This window comes from Syngnathus leptorhynchus, chromosome 4 (assembly GCF_054491065.1).
Source record: "Syngnathus leptorhynchus isolate UIUO chromosome 4, UIUO_Slep, whole genome shotgun sequence".
NCBI classification, from domain to species: domain Eukaryota; kingdom Metazoa; phylum Chordata; class Actinopteri; order Syngnathiformes; family Syngnathidae; genus Syngnathus; species Syngnathus leptorhynchus.
In genome coordinates this window covers 14,152,964-14,179,214 of record NC_141198.1, presented here as the reverse complement: position 1 = coordinate 14,179,214, position 26,251 = coordinate 14,152,964, and the positions used below count along the sequence as shown (strand labels likewise).

At 43.0% G+C, this 26,251-nt stretch overlaps 2 protein-coding genes and 1 long non-coding RNA gene across 5 annotated transcripts; 2 read left to right on the top strand and 1 right to left on the bottom strand.

Moving 5' to 3' along the window:
- The first annotated feature begins 35 nt into the window (after positions 1–35).
- On the top strand, positions 36–4,279 carry LOC147058270 (uncharacterized). Its single transcript, XR_015065932.1, has 3 exons — positions 36–141; positions 871–2,688; positions 3,492–4,279. It is a non-coding gene; the product is annotated as an uncharacterized LOC147058270 (long non-coding RNA).
- Positions 1,097–15,087, bottom strand: prr16 (proline rich 16). Of its 3 annotated transcripts, none has more exons than XM_085910765.1 (4): positions 13,256–15,087; positions 12,651–12,731; positions 9,504–10,570; positions 1,097–3,616 (listed from the first exon to the last, which is right to left on the bottom strand). In XM_085910765.1, exons 1-3 carry the CDS (start codon positions 13,385–13,387, stop codon positions 9,710–9,712), a joined length of 1,074 nt encoding a protein of 357 aa, XP_085766891.1. In that variant the 5' UTR covers positions 13,388–15,087; the 3' UTR covers positions 1,097–3,616; positions 9,504–9,709. The 3 variants fall into 3 exon arrangements, with proteins under 3 accessions (XP_085766891.1, XP_085766889.1, XP_085766888.1); XM_085910763.1 differs by lacking the exon at positions 12,651–12,731 and adding an exon at positions 3,747–3,783 and having other exon boundaries at positions 13,256–15,086; XM_085910762.1 differs by lacking the exon at positions 12,651–12,731 and having other exon boundaries at positions 13,256–15,086.
- On the top strand, positions 14,837–25,410 carry hsd17b4 (hydroxysteroid (17-beta) dehydrogenase 4). Its single transcript, XM_085910761.1, has 25 exons — positions 14,837–15,002; positions 15,447–15,500; positions 16,569–16,676; positions 17,160–17,219; positions 17,426–17,447; positions 17,528–17,574; positions 17,701–17,785; positions 18,194–18,381; positions 19,169–19,260; positions 19,353–19,377; positions 19,480–19,608; positions 21,268–21,365; positions 21,778–21,890; positions 21,969–22,092; positions 22,177–22,228; positions 22,328–22,399; positions 22,477–22,580; positions 22,675–22,740; positions 22,843–22,912; positions 23,065–23,171; positions 23,351–23,437; positions 23,510–23,593; positions 23,658–23,799; positions 23,888–24,015; positions 24,801–25,410. Exons 1-25 carry the CDS (start codon positions 14,951–14,953, stop codon positions 24,888–24,890), a joined length of 2,199 nt encoding a protein of 732 aa, XP_085766887.1. The 5' UTR covers positions 14,837–14,950; the 3' UTR covers positions 24,891–25,410.
- The last annotated feature ends 841 nt before the right edge of the window (positions 25,411–26,251 follow it).

Below are 26,251 nucleotides of genomic sequence, written 5' to 3'. Positions count from 1 at the left end.
CGGCGAGAGACCGCAGTGCGATTCGATACAAATCATGATAGCGTGACTGCCGTATATATATTTTTTATATTAATTTCATATATACTCCTAATACCAGCGTAATATTATTATTATTTATTTTGTAATTGAAGAAATAATACAGTAAGTATATTTTTCCACTATGGGACTTGAGTATGCATTAATCGTCTCAATTCTTACCATAAAACTATTTATTATAAAGACGATTTTGCTTACAATATTTTAAATTCTACATAATATTGTTCAATCAGTGCTTTTAGTACAGCATAAATATAGTTCAATGAAATTTTTAGGAATATTTGGCATGAAAACGTTTTCTTCGAGAGATTTTTTAGAATTGATTGAAAATCTTGATATCCCTCAACAAGAATTCTATTTCAATAATTATAACTAACAAAAGTATAACCAATGAAAAGTCAAGATGTTTTACCCTGAGAGCACTCAAGTCAGTTACCAAACACGTAACGTGCATGAATGAACGTTTGATGCAGCAGGGATGTGAGAAAAGTCTTCAATTTAAAATACTCAAAACAAACATTCTGACAGGAAAACATCAACAAGGCTGTCTATCCGATTACAGTATTTGATGTGACATTTGTTGGATGAGTAGCTAACATTTAGTTGAGTAAAAGTGTTAAAGAAGTGAATAAATACACTGCTGTGATTTATCCATGACGGTCAAAAGCCTAACCCTAAAAGTCAATTTATCCCAAGACAGCATTCAGGCTGACGAATTCGAACTGTTGACATTCTAACCCGTTTAATCTCTCCAACCCTGACCTTCATTTTTTTTTTTACGATGGCGCTCTGCCACAATGCGGCTGCTGACCGCGCATTGGTTCTATCTTCCAGAGAGAGAAAGAGACGATGGCCTTTCGCTCCGCGCGGCAAGCCCGCCAGTCTCATCGCACTCATCTCCAATTAACTGCAACGGATGCCGATGCCATTTTGATTTTCCTTCAAAAAAAGCTGCTTTGATTCACAGAGACGGTCGGACAGATGCTCTCATTAACGCCGTTTATTTTTACTCCATTAAGAAAGTTGACGACTGCCAAGTGGCAATAAGAACATAGAGACCTCAAGTGTAACGTGTTTACTTCTTATAATCTCTTTTCCATCCATTGGCAGACACATACAGCAAAAATATATAACTTCATTGAGGAGATATTCCCGTTTTCTTTCAATTTGCTGGTTACAAATGTGGAGGAAAAAAAATCTCGGTAAATGCATATTTTACATCATTTTGCAACCTCACAACAGTCTTGCCAAGGACGTTTTTGTTCATTTCTTTAGTCATAATATTTTTGATTTCATTTCAGAGAAGCACATGATCGAACTCAACTAAGACAATACAGTGGAACCTCTAAAGTCGAACACTATTTGGTGGAACTCAGATTTGATTGGATTTTTCTCATCGTTCGGTAATGTTTGAATATGCATTTGCCTTTCCAGTCTGAGCTCGGCTCTCACAAGAAGAGCAGACAAGGCTCTAGTCAAGGTTCTACCCCAGGTCGTCATGGTAACAAAAGGCAGAATTCTCATTGACCCAGGAGTATACCAAACCTATATTCCTTTTTCCCTCTTTTTTTTTTTTTTTTTTGGAAGAAGAAATGTCACAAAAGAAGCCGTGAAATGCCAAACGCAAATCCAGAATGAATTGCTTGCTGAACTGAGGACTCGAGAGCCGCTGAGGTCTCACACGTTATACTATGTATCAGTTCTAAATTTGTGAGCCTGGAGTCTCCCTATTTATGTCTCTAATGGCCGTGTTGCCCAGGGGTGGTCACAATAAGATTATTGTCATTGCTCAGCGTGTTGCTCAGCGTGGCTGCTTGCTGAATGAGCGTCCTGCATACCAATCGGTTGTTTACCTGCCTGCTGGCACAACAGCTCATTAAGTGGCTCCTCTTTCCTTGGAATGAGACATTTTTTGGAGGACAGGTGTCAGCTTGTAAGCAGACGTTGGCAATGCTGCTGAGTCTGGACCTGAAAAAGCTGCTTTGCTATTAGCAAATGAGATGAATACTTTGATGCGACACGGTGAAATATTGTATAATGTTGACTTAACACATGGCTTAACATCTAATGCAAACGTTAAAACACACATTAAACAAATTATGGGGAACAAAAAGACACTTAATAATTATTAATATTTTTACTGAGGGGAAAAGTTCAATTGTGGATGCGGCAATGCATTCTGGTACAAAGGTACACACAAAAAAAAAAAAAAACACTGCGCCCCCTGCTGGGGAGGGGGACGGTGGAGTCATCTCCAACAAACTAGAATTACTAAAAGCAAGAAAAAAAGTGAACCAAACGTCCACAGTTAGGAAATCTCTCTTCCCAAAATGTTTTTCTTTTTGTGTTTCTAGAATCGTATATCCTCCAACAACGTCAAACGTTGACCAAGGTCATTTCCGAGGAAGTCGGAACATCTACCATGTTGGTACCAAGAGACCGATAACATAAATGTAGTTTATGAGAAATAAAAAAAAAAACTGCTAGTGGGACCCAAACTCCCAATTGTACGACCTCGGGGACATTAGACTTCAGAGGTTCGACTGCATTGAAACAATTGAGAAGGTACAATTTGTTATCGAGTTGGCAGGAGATGTGAGAACAGCTTCGCTGCAAACAAATGAGTCGGGAAAGACGGCGTGGAAGGACAAGGTGAGCGCTCGCATTCACTGGCAGCACAACACAATTGTCGCCTCGCACCATTGATATTGGTCGCGCTCGCTAGCACAAAGCCGCTCTGTCTGTAAAGCGTCTCTCGGCGATAACGCTTTAGTTATCGACACTTCTCAGTCGTCTGACACCATATCAAAAATATCCTCTATTCAAACGTTAAAAGTCTCTGTTAGACAAAAATATAGAGCCATACGATATATCAAACATGCTCGTGTAAATTTTGTATACAAAGGAATATTTGATGCAAATGAATATTTTCTCATCAATCCGTGTCCACATAGCGAAATGGATATTGATGAACACATTGTCTGTGAGAGACGGCGCATACCGACAGAACATTAATTTTACTTGGCTTCAGTCCAGCAGAGAACAGAGACTCTCAAAAACAAACACACTCCAACTTCACAAAAAGTGAATTTCCACTTCTGCGTGAGTCAACATCTTTGCAGTTTTCTAACGACCATTTATTTAATAGTTACTTTAACTGAGAAACTGAGCCAGATGCCAAGCCACTGTAGCGGTCCCCACAAAGAATGTCAAAAAATGTGCAATGACATCCCATCACAATTAAATACATCATGTGAACCTCTTAGGATTGCATTTATTAGTTAATGTTATTATTATTTTTTTTTTTATAGACGTGTAATATTCAGTAAACATTTACGAAATATAAATAAAGTTTGTTTACGCTGACTTTGTGAGGACTACAACAGCATTTCTTCGAATATTATTGTCTGCATCCTCATTCCCCGTTTCTGTATCAGAGTTATTTTATTTTTTAGGTGCTCAGAATCCAAAGCCTGGATTTATCTCCTGTTGGCAGAGAGCAGTCAAACAATAAGATAGATGCTTGGCTTCCACTCTCCGGCATCCTTCGCAGGTGGGGCTGGAGGGTCTCACAGGGGACCTGCAAGGGAATGAAAGAGAGTAAAGGCATCAGAGGGAACACGAACGAGACCCACTTGACTGAGTGGTCCAGACGACAACTATTTGCACTGAGGGAAATGAAAGTATTGTGAGGCGTACACATTACACACCTTGAACATTTATAGCAGTGAACCATCTGGAGCATTTCTAACACACAGGGGGAAAAAAAAAAAGGATTTGTAAAAGACAATCTATAGCCCACGGCGCTCTTTAAATACCCTCTTTTGTCATCTTGTTGTGTCGCTTCAACAAGCACAAGATGATGTCTGGAACACTGCTGACGTGCAAGCCCGTGCCACAAACCTTTAACAATCCCCGACGGAGTACAAAAAATCTCAACATAAAGTCTGTTTCAGAACATCTCAAGAGGGTTACACACTTTTTTTTTTTCCTCAAATAAAAGTGTGGCTGTAAATATCTGCCATGGATTATCCACACATGTGATAAGTGTTTTGAAATAAAGCCGCTAACCATTAGTAGCATTGTTAGAACGCATTAAGCTATTTGAACAAAAAATGGTGCAACAGCACATTTAGACAGACACTATAACATTACCGTATATATTCTTTATCCTCTGTGATAAAAGCTAATTGTACTGCAGGTTACACAGCCACAGGAGTTTAGTGAAGTCATGATTATTAAATATTTTTCAGTCGCACGGAAGTTGTTTATTTTGAAGAAATGCAGTAGTTGTGGTTATGACGGTACACACAGGGCAAGGATGCCTACTCATTGTCCAGCATCGTGTCCAGGAAAAGTATCACTCAAGTGAGCCAAATTTCCACTTTACAAGTTAATGAACTTTCCACATCGTTGATACCAACTTTCAGGCACACGAGACTTCAATTACTTAGCTTCCAACGTTGTCTTTTTCAATCACGTCGCTAAAGTGTGATAACATTTGAACAAGAGCTCTTGGCAGCGCACGGCCCAAGACGACGAGCGGCTAATTAATATTCGCTGGCCCGGCGTTTGTGCGTAGCTCACTCTTGACACCTTTATTGCAGACTTTTATGGAGCGATATGCACTTGCCAGGTTGCAAAATGGGAGGAAAATAGACAAAGAGGCACCTCCAGCGCGAGGCTCCGTTTGACATTTATAAGACACGGCCGACAAATCAAACGTTACGCTGTGAAGCCGGTATTCATTTTACAACCATGTCAGAGCGGGAGCCTTATTGATTATGAACGGTGTCCAAGCCAAGAGGTCAGAGAAGCTTGGTAAACGTTGGGTGCTAAGCTGGCAATGCTTCGCAGGGGGGATGAATACTATTCGATAACCAAAAGCATGAATTGACATGACTAAGATGATAAAGGGCAGTCTTGTCATTATTTCATTATGCAAGAAGCCGATTGATTTTGACGTAAAACAAAGGTCAAGTGCCAAAGCGGTCGGTGTTTGACGTCACCTGGTCATCAATCACTCTACAGAATTCTTGTTTCAACATTTTGGGATGTTCAAAAACAAAAAACGAAAAAAAAATCTCAAATGTTTATCTTAAAACAATTTTCCAATCACCAGAATGAAATTATTTATCCATAAATAAGTCATTTTTCTTTACACCAGTGTCAAACGGCGTTCTTCAAACGATCAGGAATGACGTCACAATACCTAGTTACAAAGTTATAAACGAAATACATTTTCTGGATAATTTCGGATCAACGCAAGACAGAATTGGTCAGAGGTTGTACCGTACCTGCCTGTGTTTTTGTCCACTGCCTATCAAGCAATTTCCAAAGCATTTTCCTCTCTTTGCGTCGCTGTGAGGACACAATGTTGGCTACACAGTGTTCTCGTTAATTACGGAAGCAGCAGGTAGAATCATTTGCCCAATTAGCTTTTACACATCCTCGCTTCGCTCCATCGCAAAGTGAAAACACCGCCGTGTCATTTATCAGCGGACGCGTAATGAGCGAGAAGCTCCGTTTGTAATTTAAAGTTATCGAGTGGAGGACACGCAAGACAAACAAGCGGGACGGGCGTTTGAAAAGCTGCCAAAGATGCAACGTATACAGTATGGGAGACTCTCAGAGAATAAATAGTGAGCAGATTTGTCGGTGAGTGGGAGTCGTGCATCGTCTGGGACGTGAAGAAAGAGAGAGGTGGGCTCCGGAGAACTAGTAGGTCAGAATGGTTGACTCAGTCCTGAATCATGATGGAGGCGGTGAAGATCCACCTCCTCCTTTCCTGCCCATTCCAACTCTTTCCCAAAGCCAGGAGCTAACATGTAGACAGCTCATCCTGAGTTTATGAGTGAGAGCTAAAACGGGCCAAGTGAAAGCATTTTTTTTTTTCCAGTCAGCTAAAGTCCAGTCATTAAACATCATTATCATGAGTGATTATCATGAGTGTTGTCATCTTAAGTACACCAACTTGACTTAAATGTTTCAAATTTGTTCTGTGTTGTGAAAGAATACAATGCAAATATTCATAGAGATACCGATATTGTTAAATGGGAGTTCTTGCGTTGATTTGACACTGCTGCAAAACTCATGAGCTGGATCAGACTCGGATGAAAGGCTTTAATCAAAGTTTCATCTCACTGAATAGTTGAACGTTACACCCGGCAACCCTGCACGCCCGCAGCAAATTCTGCTTAAAGCGGATGAGATTTGACAGATACATGAAGTTAAATTCACTTAGGTAGATTCTTTTTTGCAGTCTCTTGTGTTTGTGTACATCCAGAATAAGAGATTTATTCGAAAACGTCTTTACTGACAGCAGCGGCACGCACTAACAAAGATCAACAGAATGTTTTTTTTTCTGGTCACGTTGACCACTAAAGGGTCCCATTATCCAGAATGTCAGCACCTTGAGATGGACAAAAATGAATGGATGGAAGTCTTATTCAACTAATAACCAGAAAAATCAATCTTCCACCACTAAGCAATTGCAAGAAAGTAGATAAAATGACCATAGTCATAATTTTATGTGTCCAAAAAGCAAAGCGTTGGGAGTCTCAGATGCAGACTTGTTTGAGTCCAGTCAATGAATGCACACAGAAACTGTCATTCTCTCACTTATGACTGTTACAAATGCGGCTAATTTAATTAGCATGATGAGATCCATCATCATCTCAATGACCGACTTGCACCTGTCTGTGTTAACAACACTTCATGTCCAACACACGTGCAGCCCCCGCCGCCTTCTCTTCTTCCCCCTTGGCTCATTTCACACGGATGCATAATCCAAGAGGCCGGGATGTCACGCCTCGGATTTGGATTCATCAGTGAGCATGTCGAACTCAAAAAGGGACAGATAAAACACTAACTAAAGCGATTCGATCAATATTTATCACATGCCATCTGCCTTAATGGTATAAATAAAGCATTGACACATGTGATTCAATTACGGAGAGGCCCGGACTCGTCAGCATCCAATCACAGGGCACGTTTAGGCAACCAACCAATCACATTCAAAAGAAATGTATGCTCCTAATGTCCTATCGACTCTACATTTTAGTGTCTTTGATTAGCGTGTATGTCTTTTTGTTTTTTTTTAAATGTAGGAGGAAGCCATCCAAATATTTTACTTTCATGATGATGCAAGCCCCTTGCTGTTTACATTACGTTTTATATACTTTTTGAAACTCGGATGTCAGTCAGCATTACGGTATTCAACGTCGGAGGTTCCAAACTAAGCCGGCTGCTCTATTTACATAACATCAGAGTGCAAATGTGCGACAAAAGGCCATTTCTGAGCAGACCTCGGCACACCAGAGGAGGCTGAACTGTACTGCCAGATCTGAGCAGATGGCGCCGTTGGACATTTTCCATCGTCGGTGGAAAAAAACAACAACACATAAGCCTGATACGTCTTTGAAGTCGCGCACCTGTCTCATTTGGCAGCCGCCGCCGTCGTCGCCTTGACCTTGAGTTCTCGTTTTGTGGAGGCACTGAGAGCCACATGTGGAAACATCTGTCTGCCACCCAATGGCTACAGATGGAAGACGGCGCTAGTGCCGGCTGACCCATATGTGGGGTCGCTTTGTAAGATTTTTTAATTTTTTTTATCAAAGGTGTCACTTCTTCACCACCTCTGCATCTGTTTCATTTCCTGATTCGGCAGTGGATTGACAAACTAATATTACTTCAGACATGCTCGCATATGGCCCCTCCCCCTCAAAAGACACCCCGATCCCATTTGTAATTGAGTAAACAAAGGCCCCCGAGCGACTAACTGCAAAAATGTAAGTTTTCCATTTACTACACATTGTTAATCTACGTGCTTAAGCGTTTGGTTTCAGATTTATGGTTATTCCTCCCTGATGTAATAGTGTGCAAGCGTATAATACACACATCTATTAATAGACACAGATGCTAAACAACGTGAAGTAGTAGGTCAAAATTCCTGGATGCGCTCAAGCCGCACGGCATCTCTGTCTTCAATTCGAAGCGGTCCGCTTTTGTTTTGCCGTAATCATGCTGGCAGATGGACAAGCAAGACGGCAGATGTGTGTGAACATTAACATGAAAATTGTTTATGTAACGCCTTGCAAAAGCCACAGCATTTGCCCTACATTTCTGATTGGGTCATGGTTTACTTCAAATTGTATTCCTTGTTTCGGATAAAAAAAAAAAAAAAAGTGTGCAGCGGATGTCGCTGAGTCGGAGTGGGGTGATGTCAGCGCAAAGGTCGTGTGAGGCACTTTGCGTTATCTGCCGTAGACTAATGCGGCTAATTAAGGGCATCACCGCAAGGAAGGTGCTACTATTCTCAGCCCACTCCAGGGGATGCTGTCTCCTCAACTCGGCCCGCTGGACATGTGTCTTTCCACACCCGCACAGTCGTTTTGGAAAGTCACATGCACGCGGAAGGTCACGCGCAAATCTGCAGCTCTATTAAACATTAAAGCGTATGCCAAGCTATGATGTTACATCGGCTTAACGGGGGAAAAGCGATGTTCTCTGAGAACTGATGATGACCGATTGTTTCAGACCTTTGCCAGGCAGGCGTCATTCGAAAGCAATTATCCTCAAACTTTACAGAATTGGAATTTGTTTACGTCCAATTTTTTTTGCATACCCAATATCCAAAGATAGATTACGGCATGGATGGGTGCACATTTCTTGTAAGAGCCAGATAGGGGGCTCAATTTTCCTACCAATCATCTTCAAACCGTATTCGCTGAGTCATAGATTGCAGAGGTCGGTCCAAGGTAGAGTCGGCGGGTACACGTTGGCTTGTCAGAGCTCTGTGGGGACTCGAGTAAATGATCATCATAAGTGTTTTGAAACGTCACCTAATGTCACAATGTCACAGCTGTCACTTCTTTCTTCAAAGTTAGAATCAAGTTGGAAATAACAATCCACCATTTGGAACTTGCTACCATTGGATTGTGCAAAAAAAAAAAAGATTATTGCATAACACTTCCTGGACAGATTTTGGTTTCAGAAGGCTGAACGACTTTGACAGTTTGCTGATTAGCCGCATCTACCTATGGAATTCCGTCGAGTCACTCTCTAGTTATTTTTGTGTCCGGAGAAGATCCAGAATGCAAGGGAAGCAAATTAAAAGCATGAATTAATTAGTGTTTCTCCGACATAACTTCCCTAGACTCGTTTGTACCAGGAGTCTCCCATACGGACACAGATGCAGTTTTAGCACAGTCGCTCCTAAAATATTCACATCACTAGATTCGCTTCAATACCATCCAATCGTCTTCTTCTGAAACGCGGGTCAGCCGGAGTCTATCGCGTGCGACTCGTCAGGAACTCCCGAGATGTTATACAAAATCAGGACATCAATGGCCATAAATCAAGTCCCACAAAAGCAAATAAAAGTTCAGTGCAGCCAAACATGCATCATTTCCTCTTTTTTGTTTTTTTTTTGTTCCAAACACACGTTCGCAAGCACACAAACTCACCGCTCGGTCTAAATCTGCGTGCGTACGTCTCGGAATTCACGGCGATGCCACTTGCTTCTATTTTGCCTCCTCCGTCTGCCGTTTTCCGGCCTGGCTTGTTTGAATAATCCGAAAAATTGGAGTAGAAAACACTATGAATGATTCAGGATCGTGTATGTCAGACAGGTCGCGGGGGGGAGGAGGAGGGGGTGGGGGAGAGCTTGTCGTCAAACCGTGGTTGTGGTCGATTTGCGTAGGATTGTTTTCTGGGGTTTGAGGGAGCCCGGGTGGGGTGCTATGCAAGGGGGAGGAGGAGGAGCGGCGGCCTTGGGCGCAAAACTGCGGCTGACCGAAAGGCCGCCGTTTTCCAGTATTCGTTCGTGATGAAGAGGAGGAGGGGAGGAAGAGGAGCAAAAGTGCACAGGGCTGAGCCGCATCTCGCTCAGCTCCGACTGCAAGTGCAACTCTGAGTCATCCACGTCGTACTGCAGGTCACAGTCAGGACAGTAACCGTGGTACTGGACCTTCTCGCTGAAACGGACACGCTCGCGGGGCTCCCGGCCGGGGGCCTTGGGGCATTTGTTCTTTTCGTGGCGGAGAAGGGGCATCGGTCTGGGCAGTGTAGGAACCGGGCCGGATTCCGGGACACTGCCGTCGTTTGTAATGAAACACGACGTGGGTGAGAATAGCTCACGGTTGGGCTTCAAGGAAAAAACGCCACCGTTCTTCAATAAGGTTCCGTTCGCCTTGGATACGTTCCCTGATAGCACCAACGTGGGATGAGGCAGATTCTTTCCGTTGTGATGCTCGGTTCTCACCGAGGTGAGTCGGGGCGGAGGCAAGGGAGGGAGCGCCTTCTTGTGAACGGTCAAAACTGCGGGAGGGAGGGCGAGGAGCGGGGACACGGGGGCCGCCGGCGCTATGAAGAGGCAATCGTCGGCGAAGAGCTTCATCTTCTCCAGGCTGGACGCCGTGGTGGTGGTGGTGGAACTTGAGCTGGAGTTGAGCGTGTCTGTCTTGGAGCTATCCGTCAGACCGTCCTCCTCCAGCTGCAGGTCGCACGTCAGCGTGTCGATATCGTGGACAACCTGGCCAACACATAACAAACTCAGAAGAAATGAAGCAGTCTCGCAATTCGATTGAAAAAGCTCCAAGTTGCACATTGAAATGGCCGCAGTTTGATTGAGGAGATTAAAAATCAATGGAGATACCACCACGCTGACACCCCGCACCACGGGGAGGAAAAGAAATATCTCGGTAATTTATGGGGACAGCCGTGAGGTTGCCAGAGCTGCACCTGATTGATGGATTCCAACCATCTCATTCGACATCAAAGCAACAACGTCTGGCATGGAAATGTCATTTGAAAGGAACTTAAATCATGGAATAATTTCCAGATCTGGATCTCATTTTTTAGCATTGATGGAAGAATTAGAAGAAAAATGTTTTGTTTCAGAGAAAACAGTTCAAAATAGAAGAACATATCAGAGAACGACAAGTGCGAGTAATGACAACAAGATGGATCAGTCTTGGTTATGTGCATGGTGTGCCAAGGTGGAAGAGGACAGGAGAGAAATGCATTGTAGGAGAATTCAATGAACACCGCGAGAAGAAATTAGGCCAAGAATGGAGCCATTTACAAAGAGTGAATTATCCAGACAAATTCACTGCAGTAAACACAGAAGCAGCCTAGACCACATTGTTCGATAAAAAGGGGGGAAAATATTCAAGCGTGAGATATGCCACGGGCACAAATTCAACTCAACCGCACTTCAATTTTTTGCCACTCAACAAGTGTGTCGGAACACAAAGCAGCAGAGCGGCCATTATATGCCGACGCAGTTTGTTCATAGGAGTTCAAAATAACAAAAACATGTTTTGGTTGTGATGCTTAAAAGTCCATTGCAAGTCTACTGAGTTGAATTGATCAAGGTTTGAAGAGTGGCTCCCATCAAAGTAAGACAAAGCTTGCAGAGTAAGATGAAGAAAAGCCAAGCAGGTTGGTCACATGACACCAACATAGCGCCTCTATTTGTCTGCATTTCACTTCGACTGTCTGCTTTTTTTTCTTCTTCCCGGGTTGAGTCAGGCATAGCAGAGAGCAGCGTATCGCCTTGAATAAAAAGGATTATTTCGTTGCTGGCGCAGCAACGTTATCAGCAGATTTTTGTTCATTTTTTTTTGGGGGGGGGGGGGAAACTCAATCTTGATTTTGAACATAAGACGTCTTTTGAGTTAGGAACGGAAACACGGTGTGTTTAACGTCATCCGCTGATTGAAGGATGAAAGGGAGCACGGTTTTCTTCGGGAACAACAAGTTCAGAATGATTTTTTTCCATGTCTTTGATTGTTTGAAGGGAGTCCCTTCAACCTTGCGGCTGAATTTTGTTAGCATCCAATTTAGTGATCATAAAGCCCATCAGGGCAGCATGTTGTGACTTTTCTGCCAGCTTCCTCCAACATAAAAAAAAAAAGCATGTTAGGATCACTGATGCTAAAAAGCATCAAGGCACGAGAAGACAGAGGTTAAACTTCACATCCCTTCTCCTGGCTAGCTGCCATTTATTTTGAAAGAGCCACCATGTGTTTTGACCATAGGTTTCAAACTCAAGGCCCGGGGGCCAGATACGGCCCGCCACATCGTTATATTGTGGCCTGCGAAGACAAATTGTGAATCAACTTCATGTGTCAATTATAAAATGTCTTCACTTTCAAAAAAAAAAAAGCAATTTTATTACCACTCATCTCTTTGAAAATATTAGAAAAATTTTTACTCGTCTCTGATTTGAAAACTAGTTATTCCTCAGTTTGTTGTGTAGTATATATAAGGCATTGACAATCATAATGGAACTCCAAAGGAAACTATGACTACGATGCAACTCGAGATCAAAATGAGTTTGACAGCCCTGGTCTAGACCGACAAAAAGGAGGATACTAATATGGATAAAGTAATGGAGCTTAACTCTCGCCTTGCGTCTAAAAGGGAGGATTTGTTGGGACACGTGCAAGACGTGAGAACGCAGTATCCCGGCGTGCAGCCGCCGCTGTAGGCCAAGCCACCATGCGGGCCCGTGCCAAGCATCTGTGCAGGGTGCCTCCTCAGAGCGAGGCTCGTATCCAGCACCCCGTCCAACAGATACGAGCATTTCAAATGGATTATAAGCCAACCCTGGCATTGATAGCAACGGCCCCTCGAGGCATCTTTTCAGCTCGCGTGGTGTCCGAACAAATGATCCTCCGCACAATTTCCTGCGAGCAACAAAAGGGGGGGGGGGGGGGGGGGGGGATATGAGGGGCGAAACGGAGGGAGAAAAGAAAAGAACATCAGACGCATAAAACAACAAAAGATTGATTGCAGCGCCTTCACGCTCCTATTTATCTCCAATGCCTGGTGGGGAAACATGGAGAAAACAGTAAAAAAAAAGTTGCAGGACATAAAAGCAGAAGTTGCTCTTGAACACGTCTCTCAGGCTTCTACTCAAGTAGGAGAGTCGGCAGGTGGTCCAGGACTGGGATGGGGTGATGAAACGAGATGTAAAAACCATTATAAACTAATGCAGGCTTCCATTCCTCAAAGCCCTGCATGTGTGAAAGACATGGGGGGAGGGGGGGGGGGGGGTTCACACCTCCTCCTGTGCCACATGTTTTTCAGAACAGGGGGAGGAGCGAGAAGCTGGAAGTGTACGTGTGTCAGAAGGGGTTGACATTACCAGCATTCATTAAAAAAAAAAAAACACACGTGATAATGAGAGATCCCTGCGTGTGCGTGTTACCTCTTTGAGCTCCTTGGCCACATCCTTGAGGTCGCCCAGGATGGTTTCCAAATTATCCACGATGGTCTTGATCTCCTTCTTGACTTGCACTTTGGACACTGCTCCCTCTGCGCCGTCGGGTGTCCCGGACATACTTGACACTTTACGGCCGGTCTATTTCCACCAGCGTGTCCACCGGTGAAACCGTCTTCACACCGCGCCGAGGATACTTTTTAGCCATGTCCATCCTCCCCGTGTTGTTTTTCTCCCCACTCGTGCGACTACATCGCAGCCAGCCCGGGCAGGACGCTGTGGCTGCCAGGCGGCGAGCTAACGCCGTCTAACCACCGCGCATGCGCACTGGCGTGTGACAGCAACCGCTTAGGAGTAAATATTGTGTCATAATGTCCATGAGGAGTGTTGGGTTATTTCTATTGTTTCATTTTCCTTACATGAACCAGTAACAACGAGACAGATGTCCACGAAGAGCTCTTCCAGCCAAAGAGCGGCAAATTCAACATTTTGTTGACAAGAATGTGTTCGTTTAGAAACATAATAACACTAAGGGGAGAAAAAAAAAAGAAATCAAAACGAAAAGCAGACAGCGCAGGAAGTTGGCTGCATAAAAGAGAAAAGCCCGTTTGTTAATTCTCCACAACCGTCGATTATTTTCGTCAGCATCACACGCATCTCTTTAACGTTTGTCGTTGGCAAAATGTCCCCGGACAATGCTTGAGGGCACTCCAGCCATGTTTCGCCTAGCCAGCCGCTCCGTGTCATCGTGTTTCCATTGCGGCTTCCTCGGAGAGTGTGAGGCGCCCGGGAGAAGAAGATGCTCTGCTTGTTCCTCTCCCTCCTCCTCCTCCTCCCCTCCTTCTTCTACCTCCTGTCTCTCGCTTGAATTACTGTCCAGTAGTGGCCACTAACCGATTAATAAAACAAATACAGTAGATTCCAAGCATTTGCAAGGTCCCATTGTCTAATGCAAAGAAATACTTCACAGTCATGTTTGACTAAAATTGGGTATAAACGAGACACACCCTTCTTCAAATGACAATAAAAATGACACATAAATAGATCATTTTAAACTGTTTCTAATTTCTGTGACCTATAACACTCAGGGGAAAAATATAAAATTAAAACTAAAGATAAAAACAGCTGCATTTTGCAAAGGCGCACTTGAGATCTCTCAAATGCATATCGGTAAAAGTAATGTTTAGATGTAAACAAAGTTGAACTTTTGACCATAATTCGTGGGAGATCCGGCCTGCCACATTTTGTGGTCAGCCAAAGGGTTGTTTTTAATAACAAGTAAAACCCACTTAAACAACATTTTGACTTAATCGCCATACTAAATGCTTTTTTGGGGGGCCAAAAAAACAACAACCCATGACATTATTCTCGTAAGATGACGGCACTATATTTGTTGCACTATTTGATTTAGAAATTTGACTTTATATTTCCCTAAGAAATAGGCAATCTTTTAATTCCCTGGGTATTTAGGGACAAACATTACATTTCTGTTCATTGCCATGAGGATCGTGAGGGATTCCTTTCAGTGACGTACGGAAAGGGTTAATTACGTTCTCATTTCTGATTGGTCCTCGCAGGGATCAGCCTCCTCTTTGCGGAAGTAGAAGTTGTGAAAGTTCACCCTGCTTGGAAAAAGAACCCAAGTGGCAGGCAGTCCAGCTCTACAATCACAAACGAATAGCAATGTCTTTGTCATTTGAAGGAAGAGTTGTGCTCGTCACCGGTGCCGGAGGAGGTAAAATGACTTTGGAAATGACAGTATCGTTTTGCATAATAACGCGACTGTCATCGACGCTCACTTCCAAGTGGTTAGCTTCGGAATGCTAAACAGATGATCGGGGGAAGGGGGGGGGGGGGGGTTATGATAACAAAGTGCACTATTATTCCGTAAGCATGTATTTGTCTTGACGAAACTATCTATCATAATATGCTGCTGCAACGTGCTAACACGTAAATACTCATATGAGGGATTGCAGCAGTAGAATTAATAAAGCATGATTTTGCAGAGATTACAGTACTACACTAGAGACATGACATTTGCTTCCAGTCGGCCACCGGGATCAAAGTTCAGCAAATCCGCGAGGCACACGCAGCAATATGAAAGCAAACAAACAATGTGTGTTGTGTGTTTGATTGAGTAAAAAAAAACCACAACAAAACTCATTTGACTTGTGCGCAGGTCTTGGGAAGGAATATGCACTGGCCTTTGCTGAAAGAGGAGCCTCTGTTGTAGGTAAATGTAAACTCTGATCTCATCTCCTTTAATTCAAAAGCTTTAGGGGACTTTACTGTTTACACATTGAAAAATATAAACTGAGAAAATACACAATTAGCCGAGGTGGTTTTAGGGGGGGGGGCACCTGCCAATTCCACAAAATGCCCAAGGGGTGGCAATAAATCTATCAACACTCAATTTGAAATTTTATTATCAATGTTCCTGATGTTTTTTTTATAGTGTGTATAAATCTATTAATAATCTAATGTAGTTAGTGCTTCTCTTAGCATAAGCACTCGATTTGAAATGTTATTACTAATGTTCCTGATATTTTTTTGATATTGTGCAGAAATCCATTTATAATCTAATGGAGTTAGTGCTCTACTTAGCATTGTCATGTGACATGGATCAAAATTTGCATGGAATGTAGATAATTAAACTTAAATTTTAAATGTTCATGCATCTAACCTCTGCCCTCCCAACCGAACCTACTTCCACCCCGCCGCCAGCCCATGTCAAGCTGTCTCGATCAAACACTGAATCCCAGAATAAGGTCACCATATTGCGAGGAAAAAAAACATCATGTTACGAGAAAAGGTTTAATATTACAAGACTCTGGTTATAAAATAACAGGAAAAAAAATGTCTTTTAGACTGAAGAATGTTTCCTAGCAGTACTCAACTAGATACACGCCATGTACTAGACACAGTGGAGAGGTGTGTGTGTGTGATAGAGTATTATAATTTTTTTTTTTTAATTTCAACAGGGGTGTGCAGACTTTCTGCTTCGTCGTGTGAAGCAACATCATTTTGCACGGTTCACGGCTAAGCTCCACTTGCGATCTTATGGCGCATCCTCGGCTTTAAGCGGATCAAACGGTGTCACGTTCCAGTGCATTGTATTGATTGACACGGTGATTTAAACGCAAAGCTTAGTCGTAAACATCTTCAACAGTGGCCGCTATCTACCACGAAGTCGCCCTTGAACTGTGTGACGAGGCTTAGCGAAACGCTCCTAATCACCGGCGGAAAACTGCACTCATCGCCCATTTATTGCTAATCTTTTCCTCCTCTCGCTATATTCAAGTGAATGACCTTGGGGCAGACACCAAAGGGGGCGGAAAGAGTTCTGCGGCTGCCGATAAGGTTGTGGACGAGATAAAAGCCAAGGGAGGAAAAGCAGTGGCCAACTACGGTGAGAAGTTTTTGGAGCGGACTCCATTTTGTCTTCTACCTGCCTTCTCTCTCTCTGTTTTGAGCTCATGGCACACAGATTGTATCCCCCATTTTCTACCTTTAATTTTTTTTACCATCGACGAATTGGATGAATCCATTACAGGGTCAACTGTTCTCAGATTAGCATCATTTCCTGTCAGGAAAAAAAAAATGGTTTTGGATGAACAAAATGGAGGTCAACTAGGACTAGTTGACACTGTAATGAAAGACGGTTGTTTTTGCATGGGTATAATTCAAATGTATCATTTCTATGAAAAGGTTGAACCAATTGAAATGATGCATTGCAATCAATAATAGTGGCTATCAGAGTAGGTTAGGTAATTGGATTTTCCTCGTTTGTTGTGTATTCCTTTTCATGAGCGTATTATTGTAACTGTCAGTTTGAATAGAAAATCACTCAGCTGGTTTTAAAGCTCCCCGTCTCGATCTCGCACGCTCACAGACTCCGTGGAAGACGGAGAGAAGGTCGTTCAAGCGGCGCTGGATGCGTTTGGAAGAATAGGTGAGTTGCTGATCGATAAGCCACGTAACATGAATCATGGCTATTCGACTTTTTGGGTTGAGCAAGTCTCGTTCCAGAGCTGTGCTTGGTTCAGTACGGGCGAGTTAGCGGGATAGAGTTGTTGTTAATGTTTTTGTTTACAGCTCTGACAGCCCTGGCTTGTGTACCTACAAAATCTCATATCTAAAATCTTGTTTTTTTTCCAGATATTGTCGTAAACAATGCCGGGTAAGTCATTTTATGGTGGGGAAAACAACTCTTCCATCACTGTCCGCCGCCGTTTACAAGCCTTTTTCTCTTTTTGGAAGGATCCTTCGTGACCGTTCATTCGTCAGGACAAGCGATTTGGATTGGGGTAAGGTCGTGAAATGAATAAATAGAGGGGACTATTCGGACTTTCCTCTTGGCCTTTACGGCACGTTCGGACAAAATGGAAATATTTGAATGGAGTCTTTGATGACAAATTTCAAATTGTTCCCAGACCTCATTCACAGGGTTCACCTGCGAGGCTCTTTTTTGGTGACCCGTGCCGCCTGGAACCACATGAAGGAGCAAAAGTTTGGCAGGTAAGACACGCTTCCATGTTTTGGTGCTTTTCTTTGCGGAAAGAAAGACTGGAAGCCCGTCGAGCGCCTCGGGTAGTCAAACGTAAATCAGCCGTTTGATGCTCTTGAATATGACGAGCTCAGTTGGCGTCACGGTCTTACGAGAAAAAAAAAAACTAATCTGCATAAAAGGCTCAGACGGCACATTAGATATGGATATGCAAATCTGAGCATGAAAAAAAAAAAACCCAAAAGTGTTCATTTGGCTACTCTGCTTTTAGGATTGACCTGGATAATTTGAATTATCCTTTGATTTGTGTTAATAAAAAAAATAATAATCAAGAAGTCTTGGAACAATTTGACCTTGCATCCCTCGTCCATCCTGTCGCGCAAACGTGACGGCTGCCATTGTGCATTAACGCCACCTAGAATCATCATGACGGCTTCAGCCGCGGGCATCTACGGCAACTTTGGCCAAGCCAACTACAGCGCCGCCAAGTTGGGCCTGCTGGGCCTGTCCAACACGCTGGCCATCGAAGGACGCAAATACAACATCCACTGCAACACCATCGCTCCCGTTGCCGGCTCACGCCTCACCGAGACGGTCATGCCTCCGGGTAAGCAGATAGAAGGTCGACTTGGAATTCCATACTTTATATGGCCGTCATATATTTGTAATGGCCAAAATTTGAGGACATCTAGTTCTCCCCCCACCCCCCCTATCATTTCTTACTGGGGGAAAATTAATTAGAAATTTCATTTGAGCTGGCTGAGCTGCTTCATTAATATAAAACGGTGACCCATGGTCACCATGGTAACAAGAGAGCTATGTCTCTTCTTATTGCAAGGCAGCATACTACTTTTAGGTACAGCCATTGCATGTTGATATGAATCTGCTTTTAAAATCACCTATTCCACATTTCTATATTGCCCTTGCAGTTGCTTGCACTTAATCATAGTATGCTGGGTTCGAGCCATATCAGCTTTTATAAAGTCCTCTCAGGGCTATACGAAATCTATCGACGCATATTTTATTCCAAGGATTTCAATGAATCGTTACATTTCTCATAGTATATTTAAATACGTAGACTTTTTATGAATTAAACCTAATTAAAAATGAGAGCTCAGATTTTTTTTTTTTTTTTAGCTGGGACCACGTCTCGAGATGATACATACAAGTGGCCCTTTCACAAGTTACTTTTTACGTTTTTCTTTTTTTTTCTGGCGGGGTTGTGCATGACTAACCAAAACGATTCCAATGATAATGTAGCTCGACAACATGCTGCTATTTCTGTGCACTGCTCTGCCCTAAAATGTGTTGTTAGCGGCGCAGTGAAGTGATCCCCGCAGATGCGCCTTGAAACCCAGTCTGTGGTTTTGTCCGCCTGTGTTTGTTTTATTTAGATCTGGTGGCGGCGCTAAAGCCGGAGTACGTGGCCCCCATGGTGCTGTGGCTCAGTCACGAACAATGCCAAGAAAATGGAGGACTCTTTGAGGTATTGCAGCCAGGTCTCACTCCCACCCATAGTATCCTGAAAGATGCCACCAACCTGTTCTAATATTTCTATGATGATTCATCTGAATGCAGGTTGGCGCGGGCTGGATCGGCAAATGTGAGTCTTTTTCTTTTTTTTCGTCCTGTCTCTATGCATCTGTTATTAACTAGCCCAGAGCAGCACCATTTCAAAATGACCTCCTACTATGTGTGTGTTCAGTGCGCTGGGAGCGAACTCAGGGCTGCATCACCAGACAGAGCAACCAGCCCATGACACCCGAAGCTGTCAGGGACCAGTGGGACAAAGTTTGTGATTTTACAGACGCAAGCAAGCCCACCTCAATACAAGGTCAGTAGTTCTCTGACGCCGGAAGCTTACAAGTTCAATCAATAAACAAAAGGTACTGCTTCAATTATGACCTCATCCCTGGCAAGTGTCATGTCAATTTCAGTCGACAGTAAGCGGCAAAATGGATAAAACGGGAGAATTTTGTTGCTTGACTTGTATTCCACAAATAATAAGCAATATTAATCAGAAAAGTCCCAATGATCATCGTCACACACACACACATCTGGGTGTGGTGAAATTTGTCCTCGGCATTTAACCCATCGGGAGAGGGTAGCAGTGAGCAGCAGCGGTGCCGCGCTCGGGAATCATTTTGGCGATCTAACCCCCCCCCCCCCCAATTCCAACCCTTAATGCTTGAGTGCCAAGCAGAGAGGCAATGGCTCCCATTTTTATAGTCTTTGGTTTGAACCCACAACCTTCCAGTCTCAGGGCGGACACTCTACTACTAGGCCTAGAATGTCGTATTAAGACTAGAGAGAAAACATTTGGATTGTCTTTTCACTTTAACAGAGGCAACGATTTGAAAAGGGCCAGCAGGCAGTTGAACAACAGACACTTATCCTTAAACTGCCATGCAATCACCTGCGAAAGTTAGCATCCCCCCCCCCAAGATTGCTTAGCTCGAACAGCAATGACACAAAATGCCTCGGGGAGGAAAGCAGTATCAGGATTCTACCCGTGTTCAAGGGAGGTACACAATTCTGGGACAGGAGTGGAAGTTGAACTTTTGGCACCCACTCCTGAAAGTATTAAATCACACCAGGCGCCGGGGCTGAGGTCAACCAATTATTTCCCGATGGCGGGTCACTGTGTGAAAAAAAACGCCTCACTGGGTTAAATATACAAGGCATAAACGAATAACGGCTGCAGTGACTCATTCGGATACGCCCGTTTTGCGAGGTCTCTGTCTAAGAGGTGACTGTTTTCAATTTGTACTGTGACGAATTTCGGACAATTTGGTCGAAAGGTTGGAAAGTCTCATTTACTAACTTCACCACTTGATAAACCATCTCCCCAATCACATGCAGATTCTAGTAAAGGTCCGAGAGGCGGGCGAACAAAACATAAGTGTCTTTGTATCGCTGTGTCAACAATGCAATAAAATGCATGATAGGAAAGTAGTAATTACTATTTATGGCGTTTGTGTAGCATAACACCAAAACCCAAACCACTCATCTGTATTCCTCCCTGAGTTTGCCTCCATCTGTGGTTAGAGGTCAAGAAAAAAAACAAAAAAACAAGTGGAGGTGAGGAGTGTTTCAAAGTGAGTCACGCATAATCATTGTTGTAATTATCATTTAGCGTTATTTCTCTCCGCCTCCTCCATCCCTCCCAGTGGCGCCGAAGCGCACGGGGGTGGAAGCCCCCGACGGGAGCTAGCCGCTCTCATTAGCTCGGCTTTGTGCTGCCTCCTCATTTGTAGCTTATTACCGAATCTTGTTGCTATAACTACCTGCCGATAGACTCGTATTTATAAGATTTTCATCAACCCTGGAGCTGTTTAAGAAATGTTGGAATTCATGCAAAATATTGTTTTTACTCCCATAAGACAATAACAATAATTAGTTACTGTTTCATTTAGTGTGCATTGCATTGAATTTGTATTGAATTTGTCTCTTATCTTCATGTGCAGTGTTAATCTGCCTTACCTGTTTACAGAATCTCTTCAGTCCATTGTGAACGTATTGTCCAAAGTGGAATCGGGGGTTACCGCCAGTCCGACCTCCGGCGTGTCCTCAGCTGCTGGCATCAACCCTGTGAGTGCAAATAACCGAATATTAGCGTCAATACTAACTTTCCTGATCCAATTGTACAAACTTAGAAAAGTGGCGTGTGTGTGTGGCCATGCACATGAATAATAGATTAGTGGGGTCCAATATTTGAAAGAACTCGGTGTCAATTTAAAACAAAAAAACAAAAAACGTCTGGGTCATCGCTTTGGAGCGCTCCTCGTGCGGCTGCCGATCGCTATTGTGCAATCGCGGGAGCAGTCACATCCGTCGATCTGAACAAAAAGCCCAGACGACGGCCATCGATAAGACAAATGAAGAAGCGGTTTGGCCGAGAGGAAGCCTCATTTGATAATTACTTGAGTGTGAAGGTGCCGAGAGACGGGCCGAACTGAGCATCTAATGAGAGCCTCTTTTTTTTTTTTTTTCTTTGTGTTAGACTGCAGTAGTGGGACAAAAACTTCCCGTGGCCACGTTTGACTTCACGCACACGCAGTGCATCCTGTACGCGCTTGGCGTGGGCATGTCCACCAAAGACCCCGACCACCTCAGGTGTGATTACTGCTACTAAAAAAAATGAGGCCTTGGACGGAACATTGCACCACCTTATTTTTTTTTTTTTTTTGCCAGGTTCTTATACGAAGGCCATCCAGATTTTGGCTGCCTCCCGACCTTCGGGGTTATTCCTTCCCAGGCGAGCATGATGGACGGTGGCCTGAGCTCTTTGCCAGGACTCAATATTGACTTCACACGGGTGGGGGGAAAAAAAAAACTGCATAATGTTAGCTGAAGAATCACTGGAATTCAATATTTAAAGTACATGTTTGTCACGCATCAGGTGTTACATGGCGAGCAATATTTAGAGCTCTACAAACCTCTTCCCACCTCTGGTATGAAACACTCAACAGAGCCTTGACCCTCTAAAAAAAATGTCAAATCTTTGAAATCACTTTTTTTTTTTTTTTTTGCTCCTCCTTGTCCTTGTTAAGGACAACTGACCTCAGAGGCCACCGTCGCAGACGTGCTGGACAAAGGCTCCGGGGCTGTCATCCTCTTGGATGGTGAGTGAGTCCTCCGCTATTGTGATCCTCCCAACTGCCCCCCCCCCGACTCAAAAGTCCTTCCCTTCTTCTCTCAGTCAACACTTACAGCGGTGGCGAGCTGCTCTGCTTCAACCAGTGGTCCGTGTTTGTGGTCGGCGCCGGGGGCTTCGGAGGCAAAAGAACATCGGAGAAAGCTAAAGTGTGTTTTTTTTTTTTTTCACGACAATGCAATAAGACATGAGGAATATTAATGGGGCTTCCCGCTGTGTCGAAAAAAAAAAAAAACCCCGCAGCCTCTTGCGCCGCCGCCTCAGCGTGCTCCAGACGTCGTGCTGGTTGATCCCACCACTAACGACCAGGTGAGAAAGAAGCAAATCAAATGTGGAAAAAAAAAGAACGATTGCCAGGCCTCGCTCTTGTAGATGTCTTCTAGATTATGATTGTCATCTCTGTCCCCCTAGGCGGCCTTGTACCGTCTGAGTGGGGACTGGAACCCCCTACACATTGACCCCAGCTTTGCTGCCATGGGGGGTAAGACTTGAATTGCATTGACATGACGGTTGCCAGATGCTTTTTGTCAAAATATACTAAAGATTAGGAATTATATTCGATTTGACACACCCTATTTTTTTGTCTTGCTGAAATTAGCTGGTATTGTCACTGGTATTGTTTTTTTTGCTCAGGTTTTCAGTCACCCATCCTGCACGGTTTGTGCTCATTTGGCTTTGCGGCAAGACATGTCCTCAAGCAGTTTGCTAGCAACGACCCTTCCAGATTCAAGGCCATCAAGGTTTGTTGGATTAACTCGCAATGCTTTTTTGCTAGAGTTCAATTTTAGCGGCAGTAACTTAAGGCCATGGGATCATATCTTGTAAAAAAAAAAAAAAAAAAAATGCCATGTTTTGTTATCAAGTAGTCAAATTTCTCCCTTACCGTTTTTGAAAGTTAGGTTGTGTGGCTTTCTCGCAGGTCCGCTTTCTGAAACCGGTGATACCCGGTCAGTCTCTGCAGACGGAAATGTGGAAGGAAGGCAGTAGAGTCCACATTCAGTGTAAAGTCAGTACGGTTTACTTTTAATCCAAACACTTTTGTCATTCAGCTTCTTACCTGCTTTTTGGTTTCTTCCAGGTCAAGGAGACAGGCGACGTGGTGCTTTCGGGCGCTTATGTCGATTTACACGAATCGCCTGAGACGTCTCCCGGTCTTCCTCAGGTGGGTTATCTGTGAATCTCACACAAGGAGGTCGCAACTTTAAAGATTTTTGGCTACGGCGTAGGCGGGGTCAGGCCTCCAGAGCGAGCTGGTGTTTGCAGAGATTGGTCGCCGCATCCAAGAGTCCGGCAGCGAGCTGGTTAAGAAAGTCGACGCCGTTTTCGGCTGGGAGATCACCAAAGACGGCAAGAAGGTCGCCGAGTGGAGTGAGCGCATTTTACGCATCGCAGCCGGTCGGAATGAAGTGCTTTAAACACATGGGGGTTTGTTAAAACAGTACCTCTTGCTTGCCAGCCATTGATTTGAAGAACGGGAGCGGCGCGCTACACGGAGGCAGCTACGGCGGGAAAACGGACGCGACTTTCACGGCATCAGATGACGACTTCATGGCGATAGTGCAAGACAAACTCAACCCTCAGAAGGTAGGTTTGAGTTGAGAGTTGGCAGATATATTTTTTTCTGTAACAGAATTTTAAATTGGCAAAAAAAAAAATATATATATATTTATACTATTATATTTATATATTATTTATATATTTTAAATAGATTTATATTTTATATATATTTTTTTAAACAGTGATGTATCGAGATTATTTATTGCCATGTCAGAACAACACTGCCATATTGACATTTTCTGAACATCTTTTATGATGATACTGGTACACCAGTTAGGGATGCAAACCTAGATATGTCATCATCCTACTACACATTGTCTTGTAAAAATAGAAAGAAAAAACATTCATCTTCTCTTTGAAACCATTTGTAGTGTTATAGGGCTAGCTGCAAAGTCAGCCTTGAAGGAATTGTGCTTTCACTCCAGAAAAAATGAATCTTTGAGGGTGAAGTCGGATTCCCCGAGTGTAGCCCGTTTGAGTGAAAGTAACCAATTTGTAAAGACATCTTCCATTCAATACGTCAAATAACGAGCCATTCGAGGGGCTCTTTCAAGACCGAAGCTCTCACAGGTAATCAATGGACGTCATTTGATATGGCTGCAGCGTTTCATCTGTGACAGGCGAGCACCGATTTTATAACCTGGTCACGACGTTTCATATTGATCCCCGTGGGTTTTTTTTTTTTTTTTTTCCTTCTTTCAAAAGATCAACCCAGAGAAAGAGCCAGTGGATTTTTGCTAAGGATAGCCGCCAGTTTGTCCAAATATTTTGAGATTTATGGAATGAAACGTTTCCTTTTCTCCACGGTATAGGCATTTTTCTCTGGCAAGCTCAAGATTCGTGGAAACGTCATGCTGGGTCAGAAGCTGGAAGTCATCCTGAAAGATCACGCTAGGCTGTGAACGCCTTTGACAAAAGCCAACCCACCCATAGCTATAACAGAATTTATTGTAACCTGCCATTACAATCTAAATCCAAAACCTTAATGGAACACTTATAAAAATGCTCATAATATGAATCAATCTGTTCTCAAATTATATGATCCTCTGAGGATTTAATGAAATGATTCCCCATCTCTTATGTAAGCTTATTTCCAGTTTCCTGGTTAAAATAACAATGGCGTGTTATCTGAGATCCAAATCAATTAAGTCAGAAAATCAGTGTAATTGAAGGAGTTATTCCATTTGAATGGATCCACACTGACTCTCCCGACCTTGACGCGCCATTAAAATGTCATGTATTGATTCCCAAACCGATTTTTCTTTCTCTGGTAGCACTAAACACTGACAGAAATTGATTCAGGTAAGCGATCCTGAAAACAATTGAACAAACTGTAAATGTTTTCACAAATGTGACGTTTTCTCTTCCAATCAACGCTAATGTGGACATTTAATATTGTTTGCTAATAAAACTGTAAGATCATTCTGTTGTCATGAATCTAATTATTAATATTGTGAATGAGCACCATGGTGTTTGAAAACAAATGACATCTCTAATTTAGTTGTTTAACTGACATTTTAGATGTTAATCTGATCCAATTATTCGACTAGGTTTGAGAGTTGAAAAAGAAAACTAAAGCACTCACTTTGATAACATTTATTCCACTCTCAAGCGTGTGTAGAAGTGTTTTGCGTCAAATAAAATGTATTTATCAACTCCACAAGATGGGTTAGGGGTACACATCCTTTTTTCCTTAGACACACTTGAGAACCAAAAAAAAAAACAAAACATGAACTGCACCGCGACTGTTTAGGCCGAAGAAGGAAAAGAAATCATACATGTGCCATTCCGCCAGTTTGATAAATAAGAGTTGGATTTGTACAAAATTGGTCAACTATTTGGCGTAACATGATTGTACGAGCGAGTGGAAGGATGATGACAAGAAAGAGTGTGAAGGGCTCATTTGAAAGTAGAAAAAAAGAGGCTCAATTTTAATTATAAGTTGAAGTACGAGACCATGTGCTATTTTTTAAACATTTTGATAGAAAACGTATGCAGTTCACACAAAGTAGGGCTGTAATGAGAATAAAGTGATATTCTTAAGAATACAGGATTGAGTTATTATTTATGAGAATACGTTTTTTTTATGACTAGAATAGTATTGGTGGTAAGAATAAAAGGGTTTGAAAAGAAACCATTCGTAAATTTAATTTCATTCATTTATTCCCAAGTAAGTTTACTTTTGTATTAAATGGAATATTAACAATCTTTCCAGCAATCTTACAACTTAATTTTCATAAAATAGCACATTTCTGTCAATAGT

Excerpts from the sequence above, each read along its gene's own strand:
- prr16 (XM_085910765.1), bottom strand. The coding sequence starts at position 13,387 with ATGTCCGGGACACCCGACGGCGCAGAGGGAGCAGTGTCCAAAGTGCAA. Across the intron at positions 12,732-13,255 it reads TGGCCAAGGAGCTCAAAGAG|GAAATTGTGCGGAGGATCAT; the intron begins GTAACACGCACA and ends TGTTGCTCGCAG. Across the intron at positions 10,571-12,650 it reads CCGTTGCTATCAATGCCAGG|GTTGTCCACGATATCGACAC; the intron begins GTTGGCTTATAA and ends TGTGTTGGCCAG.
- hsd17b4 (XM_085910761.1), top strand. The coding sequence starts at position 14,951 with ATGTCTTTGTCATTTGAAGGAAGAGTTGTGCTCGTCACCGGTGCCGGA. Across the intron at positions 19,261-19,352 it reads AAAATGGAGGACTCTTTGAG|GTTGGCGCGGGCTGGATCGG; the intron begins GTATTGCAGCCA and ends ATCTGAATGCAG. Across the intron at positions 22,229-22,327 it reads CAAACCTCTTCCCACCTCTG|GACAACTGACCTCAGAGGCC; the intron begins GTATGAAACACT and ends GTCCTTGTTAAG.